Source organism: Calidris pugnax, unplaced genomic scaffold (genome assembly GCF_001431845.1).
Source record: "Calidris pugnax isolate Ruff unplaced genomic scaffold, ASM143184v1 scaffold14, whole genome shotgun sequence".
Taxonomy (NCBI): Eukaryota; Metazoa; Chordata; class Aves; order Charadriiformes; family Scolopacidae; genus Calidris; species Calidris pugnax.
The window spans coordinates 1,302,153-1,311,283 of NW_015090793.1; the positions used below are offsets into that span (position 1 = coordinate 1,302,153).

Genomic DNA, 9,131 nt, shown 5'->3' on the forward strand with positions numbered 1-9,131 from the left:
AGCAAACACTGTTTTACATTCTTACCAAGATTCACCACTTCACTGCTTCCTTTTGAGCATGTAACTGAATGCGTATTGCATTGGATACTCAGAAATGTTACTGCAAGACTTTTCGACAGTATCTACCCAGGATCTTCAGAAAAAGACATCAAAGTAGTCAGAGGGCAAATAGCTCTCTGAAGGTGAACAGCAATGGTATTACACCTTCAATAAACCCAGCTGAGAGGTCATGAAAGACAAACATACTCCAAGTTAAGTACGGTATTTAAAATCTACATGAACATCTGTTTTCCAGGCAAAACAATGGGCTGGCAGTCCCCAAGACTGTTAAATAATTAGCATTGAGCAATAACTGATCTTTTTTGTACAAAGTTTATTAAGATGTCCAGAAGAATAAATCTGAAAAACACATGTAGGAAATGGCAATTTTAATGATACAGTACAAGGCAACTCAAAACACCTAGAGCATTTATATAGTTGACAAATAAAACTACAGTAATTATTACCATCCCTGAGCAACAGTGCATTTAAATATCATAATAAATGAAGTTACTCAAATGTACCTCTGTATGCAGACATAAAATTGTTAAAATTTGTTAAAAGATGAAGACCTGAAGATAAGCAACTTGCCCTTTAAAGATGTGAAGTGCAACTGGTTTTGGAAAACTTAAATATTACATTTAAACAAACCAAGCTGTTAACTTTACAAGCTACTTAACTGTAGTGCTAAATGTATTTTATTTTCGTTTGTTTGATCCTTTGTATTGCATACCAACAGCAAGTTTTTTCCTTAATGAAACTGTAGCAGCTTAAGACAACGTCAATCTTTTTCACTATTAAACATGTCACGTATTGTGTATTCAGCAATGGTGTGAATTCGGGAGTCAGAATGAAGAACAAAGTCTCCTCTAACAGTCCAGACTTCAAGCAACAGTCACAAGGAGAAAATTTTAACAAGTTTCAATACCCAGCTTCTACATTCTCCTAGCTTCCCAAAGGTCTGGGTGTCAAAGTATTTAACACAAGGATCTATCTAAAATGGTCTAGCAACTAAATGGTCCACAGGTTTCCAGATACTTATGTATCTCAGCCAAGTGAACAGACAGACAAAGTAATTTTATCTTCCCAACTGCGTGTGAGTAATGGCATTTAAGTTAATATCAGCCTCTTTATTGCTGAGGAAGAAAAATGGCAACTTCATTAACAGGCACTGCTGAGAATGGAAAGTTAATTTACAGAAGAATAACATCCTGAATACTGAAAAATAGTGCATACATCAAAATAACTTAGTTTGTGCTCTTAATTTCTTGTATAGGGTTAATATTGTTCATATTATTGTTATTCATAGCTTGATCATCTATCTTTGGCTGTGGACAAACTATATCAGCACAAGTAGAATTTATTTATTTCACTGATGGCACTGCCAAATTCACAAAGCTGTAATCATCAACCAGCTTTCTAGGCCCTTACCCTGATCTGTATCTTTGTTCAAACACTAGCAGATCTGAAGTCAAGAGATTAGGTAATAAAATATTTCCTAAACGGTTACAGACATAACATTAGAAATTTAATAGATCAAGAAATATCTCCTGCATGATCTATGAGTAAGTTTACAAGTACAACCATGGATTCCAGATAACAAGAGTTTAGCTGTCAATTCAAATGGAAAGAATGCAGTATTAAAAACTGGCAATACTTTAATTAAGTATCAATTACCTTCAGACCAACCAACCAATCTGCTTTGAGCAAGAAATTGGATTAGACATTGGACCTCTGAAGTCCCCAAATAGGATTTACGACTGTGTAACTGACTTATTACCCATCTGCTTAATATTGAAATATTAATAAAAGCTTTACAAAGCAGTGATGAAATGCTGCACATTATTAAAAGAAGTAAAACCTCTGTATCTTTCAATTATTCACTGATCAGTTGCTTTTTCCTAGCCACTGGCTGACTTATGCTTATGTCCATTTAATTTACAAATCAGGTAGTATAACAATTATGGTATCAGTTAGAGCAAACAAGCAGTATTAGAAATAATAAAAGTACTGGAATGTAACAAAAGTGACATCCACTTTGTAGGATAACAGTTACTTGAGTCCTTCACATGAAGCTGAAAGAAAAGAAAAGCAAATCCAACTTTAACACAAACACTTTTATACACTCCACAAGCTGTATCTTGTACTAATTCGATATTGATTAGTTAATGATTTTGCATCACCAGGTAATAATTTGGCCCTAATTATTAGGCCAATAATCATTTAGCCTAATACAGAATTTAAAAAATCCTGTATAGCAGAATTCACTTGACTGTTCATATAGAGAACCAGAATGTTTTCATACGGTTCAGCTGTTCAGGATATCTATGATTCACTTGTACCTCTTAGTTTCTAAGTACAAATTAATGCAGAATGGTTATTTTAGTCTCTTAGTATAATCAGCTCTAACACACTGAAATGGGTCCTTTCCCCACATCCTTCCAGTGCTCAGACATACCATAGCTCATGACAGAATGAACAAACACAATCTGAAGAAGTCATTACTCAGTGTGATTGAAGCTCCCATAATAGATTAAAAAGGGTCTGAAGTCAGTATTGTATTTTTCAGAAGTCTATAGGTGTTATCAGAGTATGACCTAGGTTAATTACCTCCTTAAAAAGTCAAGTTTCTTGATATCTAGAAATTAGGGGGAAAAAATGCACCACTAGTTTCATTTTGTTTTACAAATAAAAGCTGTTTTGCTGTCCCAGCCACTGAATATTTTTTGCCAACACCACTGGCACTACAAGAGGCTACACTCAAAATCCAGTGCTGTCCCATTCTTCTTGCTGAACTCATGAAAATGCTGGAGGACTTCCTTAGTGGAGAGGATTTGTGGTGGTAAGCAAAACCAAACAGGCTTCTACACATTCCCTTAGGAAGGATTACAGCAAACAAGACCTGCTGAGGCCATCACTTCACTGGATGATGTAGACACTTCTCATACAGGGGACATTGCTTATCCTATTTACTGAGCAGTCCTTGATGTCTTCCAAGCTTTTTCAATTTCACAGAATTCACTTGTTGTTTTCCCAACAAAAGATGTGAGAACCCCCTTTCAATGTGGCAGTTATTGACAATGAATTTTTCAAGTCAACAAAATGTCTGGTTTTGCCTTTAAAAGCTTGTTTTTTAGGGAACTTCTGATATCTCGCAGTTTTCCAGATAGCAGGTTGATCTGGACTGTTGGTCACAGAAAATGAAAACAGCATACTTAAAGACAAATAATTTAAAAAGAAAAAGAAAATAGAGAATACAGTTGCATACGGATGTTAAAAGCTTCTCCCGTTCACTATCGGCTCAAGCAACTTCCCGAAGAAGTTTTCCCAGTCTGGGTAAAAGCTGCAGGTATCTGGCCTGTACTCTCCAAAGTCATCCATTCTCACTAATCACTTCTTTTCACTGTCTGGAATGGAATTGTAGAGAAGAGAAAAAGGATATTCTTCCCCTTAGGATACTTGTACATTCTCCCATTACTCTATATGCCATAAAATGTCAATATTCTAAAAGTGTACACAAAACATAGAGGAGGAATCCTTAAATGGTCTTACAGTCCTTAAACGTCTAACAAACAGTTCATGCAACAAGATAAATATTTTTATGTGCTCAAACAATTCAATTATTTACCTGAATAATTTATCCCAGGAGTGACACAAGCATCACAACACCCATAAACTGAATGAAGAGCACCAAAGGTGTCATAAATGACCAGACAGGCCACAAGGCAACGTTGAAACTGGGAACAAAAGCAGGAAGTTTTTGCTAAGTTCAATTGTCATACTATGGAAATACCAGCTGCACAAAGAAAACAGGGAGATGAGATTTAAATTACTGAACCTGGAGAAATACTTGTTTCTTTATGACTGGAGAGAAAACAAAACAAAAGATGTCAGCACCTCCTTATTAAATTGATAGTTTTGTTTACTGTTTATTTACTGACAACTCATCCTAGAAGTTCAGTAGCTGCTGTTACTGATTTTACGCTGAGCAAGTCCACTCAGTCCCATCAAGGGTAAAGATATCTTTTACTTTCAGAATCTCTGTATATGAAGCACCTGAACATTAACTACTTTTGATTTTTCCATGGGCATACATGGCAACTGAGAGAAATCTTAATTTGTACTTCTACCCTGGCAGATTTGAGTTAATTGAAGAAAATGGGAGAAAACCTACTTATTTTACTGAATTACAGGAATTACAGATTTGACTAATTCTAAACTCTAGGGAACCTTTATCTTCTTCAGTCTTCCCTTTTTTCCCAGAATTGCAACAAATACTGACATTATTCAGATAAAGAGAGAACCAGCTTTCATGCAGAGATCAAATAAATATATGTACACATGTATGTATTTTTTTCATTCACATGCCCATGGGCTCAATTCTGACTCCTGCTATCTCATAAAGTAGCACTTACTAAAAGTACCATTCTCTGACAAGATAAAACCCCTTAAAGCTCATATAAGAATAGTCAGAAGTATAAATGTCAGCGTTTGCTATTTATAGATTGTTTGGTAATTAAGAACTCTGTATTAGAAATTAATCAGGCATAACTTTTTTCTCAGCTACAGAATACACCTTTGTCTTAATTTATAAACCTCACAGTTGTCAGAGGTGAGCAATTTACACTAACACAGCTAAGGACTCAGTGTTCTCATAAATTTTCAAGATAGAAAAGATCTGGCACATCTACAAGTACACTTAACATACAGTTTTGAGTTAAAACTCTTGCTTTGTGGATGAATGTTGAAAGTAGAAAAAATTACGCTATGCAGAACTGGTATTGTCACCGATACACTTAGTAGAATTAGAGAAATTATACTTTTTACAAACTGAACCCATTAACACAGTTAGGTTTGCACAGGTTTAGCAGACGTTTGTACACAGTGTTTGAACTTACCAAATTGCTGCTGCAATAAAGGTAGCTGTTGTGATAGGTATCAGCGCTGGATACCGCGCATCGTAGTCCTCGATTCCACAATACCACTCCAGGTACAGTATGCAGTAAAAGGCAACAGCTAAACATGCAGCCAATAAACAACTGCCAGAGGCAAACCACCAACTGTGGGGAGAAAGCATGTTAAGCACAGTCATGCTGCAGTTTGCACATTTATCTTCATTCTAGGCTAGAGACAGAACAGACAATACCTGTTAATTATACTGATCGGCCTAGAGGCCGGGTTGGTTTTTTTCTTACATTACTTTTACAAAACACTTTTCTAAAGCTGTCTAATATACATAACTACTTGAGTTTAATTTTGCAATGTATCATTCCTGTCATTTCTTTTTCCGGCAAAAATTTTGAAAATGCAATGCAACAGATCTTGTCAGTGATGTTCTACACTACCCCACCAACAATACTTTGTCAGTAATGAAATAAAACAGGCTCCACTGCAACTGTGCTTCTCACTGTAAATTAGACTGATTTTTGTGCAACAGAAATGTTGTAGAAAGCTTGAGTAAGGTTTCAAGTTTATGAACTCTCAAATTTAACAGACAAGAAGCATGAAGATTTTTCTTCATAGCAGCTGAAGAAAAACATAGAGAAATCCAGCATTTCAAACTCAGAATGAAGAAAACACAGGGTATGAGATTATTTAGGAAGACACACTTTTGAGCCTCTCTGAGGACATACTTCAGGAGTAAGATGGGAAAGACGTGGGAGAAAGGTGCACTTAAATAAAATCTTCTCTGAATGTGTATTTAGCAAATAAAAATTTTAAAAAGTGAATTATTACTACAGTTTGCTTACTAAATTACAAAGGGTAATCAAGTACCCTCCTACTCAGGTAACGTTTGCTGTGCTATGGTACAGTAAATATCATATGCTATTATGGTACCTCAGTATTACCAATTAAGAAACCTGCATTAAGCGGGTAGTTGTTGTAGTATACCTAAACAAGCAATGCAGGAAGACAGGGTCCTGCAGGGAACAAATGGGGCCACCCAAAACTTTGATCATGTCCTGGAGTCACTAGTTTTTATCTACAGCAAACTGGATGTATGGTGTATCTAGACCAGACTGGAAGAGCAGCTCCAGAGAACCTCCCAGCACAGAGCGAGGTTTTGTTCAGCTTCCATGTACTGATAGAATAATGACAATGACAGAGTTTTAAAAGCACTTCCAGGTGAAAACAACTTGGGAGAAAGGTGCACTAAATAAAATCTTATCTGAATGTGTATTTAGCACATAAAAATTTTAAAAAGTGAATTATTACTACAGTTTGCTTACTAAATTACAAAGGGTAATCAAGTACCCTCCTACTCAGGTAACGTTTGCTGTGCTATGGTACAGTAAATATCATATGCTATTATGGTACCTCAGTACTACCAATTAAGAAACCTGCATTAAGCGGGTAGTTGTTGTAGTATACCTAAACAAGCAATGCAGGAAGACAGGGTCCTGCAGGGAACAAATGGGGCCACCCAAAACTTTGATCATGTCCTGGAGTCACTAGTTTTTATCTACAGCAAACTGGATGTATGGTGTATCTAGACCAGACTGGAAGAGCAGCTCCAGAGAACCTCCCAGCACAGAGCGAGGTTTTGTTCAGCTTCCATGTACTGATAGAATAATGACAATGACAGAGTTTTAAAAGCACTTCCAGGTGAAGCTGTCTAAATTTAACACTCATCAATCCCACTGAATATAATTTATTAGAAAAGAGAATAGAAATAGAAATGACTTCATAGAAATTATTTCACTACTCTTTTGCTGATCTCCTCAAGTCTAGAGAACTCCTAGAGAAATGAACCTCATTTTGACATTTAAAAATTTTGGGGTTTGCTTAAAATAAAATCAAACCCCCAAGACTTTCAACAAAACAGGCCACGATTTCTTGTACTTAAGTGTAAACTTGAAGGTACAGTACTAAAACACCCTGCTATTAGAACAAATTTTGTATGTACACAGATGGTTCAAACAGAAATAAAAAATCATTATAGCAAAATTTTCAGCATTGTATTTACTTAAAAATTAGGTGATCATCTGGTCCAACCTCCCTGCTCAAGCAGGGTCACCTAGAGCTGGTTGCCCAGGACCGTATCCAGATGACTTTGAAGTATCTCCAAGGATGGAGACTCCACAGCCTCTGTGGGCAACCTGTGCCAGTGCTCTGTCTTCACAGCAAAAAAGTGCTTCCTGATGTTCAGAGGGAACCTCCCATGTTTCAGTTTGTGCCCATTGCCTCTGCTGCTCTCACTGGGCACCACTGAGCAGAGCCTGGCTCTGCCTTTTATGCACCCTCCCTTCAGCTATTTATATACATTTATAACATCCCTCCAAACCTTTTCTTCAGGCTTCCCATTGTAGATCTTGTTTATCCAAGATTTAAAACAAAGCGTTCAGATGTGACAAACTGAATGTGATTGCAAGACAAAAACACAATTTTCTTTGTAAGAAAAGGTACCTTACCTATCTGCTTGAATAGTTTCTTTAACAGTTTTAAAAAAATCAAAGTAGTATGTCACAGCAATTGATGCCAAAATCCAGAATGCAAAATGAATATTCAGTCGGGCAAGAGGCTTCCTCTTCTTCTCTACAGCTGTAGACTCTTCTGTAAATAAGAACATAATTATAGCACTAAAGCCAGTCATTACATGGAGTATGATTATAGTTACGTAAAACATGATGCTTTATCCCTTTAATTCATTTATCTGTGGAGATTATTATATTCAGTATAATACACTTTGTATTACAGAGGAGGTATTCCTGAAAGCTCTGCACATTTCCTGAAGTGAAACAAACTAAGCAAGGTACCCTTTGATAAAATGCTAAAGCAGTAACAGTTGGCACATACAGTGTCTGTGTACCCTTTAGGAAATTAACAGCTGACTAGATTCTGTATGGGTTATTTAACTAATCAAAAATCTCCTAGTGTTATTAAAGCATTTTTATTAACTAGCACATAGAAAGCCAGGTCAGTATTTCCAATTACTAATTCATTTGTATCCTTTTTTGTTAATTTTAATAGTTGCAAACCAATTTCAGGCATAAATAATTTTCTTGCAGCTTCTTCAGTGGAGATTTTCAACTTCACTTTTCAGGAGGTCCCGTGATTCGCGCCGCACACCTTCAGCAGGGAAACTAACGCTATGGTTGGGCAGAAAACTATCTTTTCTTTTTTCCCTCAACACCATATATTGTTTTAGAGAGAGCCACACAACAGAGCAAGCAGATTAGAAAGCCTACTTTTGTGCATGACAGCAACCAGGTAACACAGTATTTATACACGCTGCCAAAAAAAAGGTGGCAAAGGTGCCTTCAACGTTTCATACTTTGAACTTTATGAGTGGAATGTATTGCTGGCCTGTGTGCAGCCTGATGTTCGCTGGCTCCTCCACAGGCATCATTACCACCAGCCCAGCGCAATAAACAGCTCTGCTGGAATTTACAGGCATTTTTGCTTTCCATTTCCCAGGTTCTTCCTCATCTACTAGAGCTGGAGTCGGGAGCACTCAAGCAGCTTCACCCCCCACAAGAAATCCGCGGTTGCGAGCCTTTTACACAACTCACACCCCCCTTTTCACGCCCAACCCGCTGACACCCGCGGGGAGAGGTGCTGGCTACAAGCAGGCGGTATCCCACCGGCCCCTTTACCGAGGAGCCCCCTCACTCCTGCCGTCAGCAGGCTCCATCCCCTTCCCCGCTCCGGCGGCGGGGACCGGCGCTGCGCCAGGTGCTGCTTGTCACCGCTCCCGGCCCGCCCGATCCCCTCACACCGCCCGCCTCATAAAAGCCCGGCTCCGCTCCGCTCTCCCCCCCTGCGCCCCCGGTGCCACCCACCGGCCGTCCCACCGCCGCCCCCCGACAACAGCGGCGGGGCGCGGGGCCTTGCCCCCCGCCGCGCAGGGCGCCCTCCGGCAGTGACGCCAGGGCGGGGGCGGGAAGCGCGGCGGCCGTTACGGCCGTTGGCGTGAGGGGCGGCCGCCCCGTGTGAGGGGGCAGAGGGGGGCGGGCGGCCGGAGGGGCCTCCGCGATGGCCTCGGCCACCGTCCCGGGCCGCTGTGGCTGGTCATAGCCTTAATGAACCCGTGTTCGGTCAGAAAGCAAGGAAATCGGAGCGGCTGGGGGCCGGGGCGGGGGCCGGTGGCC

The 9,131-nt window shown here is 39.3% G+C and overlaps 1 protein-coding gene across 1 annotated transcript in view; it reads right to left on the bottom strand.

The window, feature by feature from the left end:
* Positions 1-353: 353 nt before the first annotated feature.
* TMEM128 (transmembrane protein 128) overlaps positions 354-9,131 on the bottom strand; it is a 14,301-nt gene continuing 5,523 nt past the window's right edge. Inside the window, exons 3-7 of the mRNA XM_014966698.1 lie at positions 8,823-9,041; positions 7,452-7,593; positions 4,938-5,099; positions 3,668-3,776; positions 354-3,446 (exon numbers count right to left, since the gene is read on the bottom strand). Of these exons, the coding sequence (XP_014822184.1) occupies positions 3,677-3,776; positions 4,938-5,099; positions 7,452-7,593; positions 8,823-9,041 (623 nt within the window). The 3' untranslated portion in view covers positions 354-3,446; positions 3,668-3,676. The remainder of the gene's footprint in view (positions 3,447-3,667; positions 3,777-4,937; positions 5,100-7,451; positions 7,594-8,822; positions 9,042-9,131) is intronic.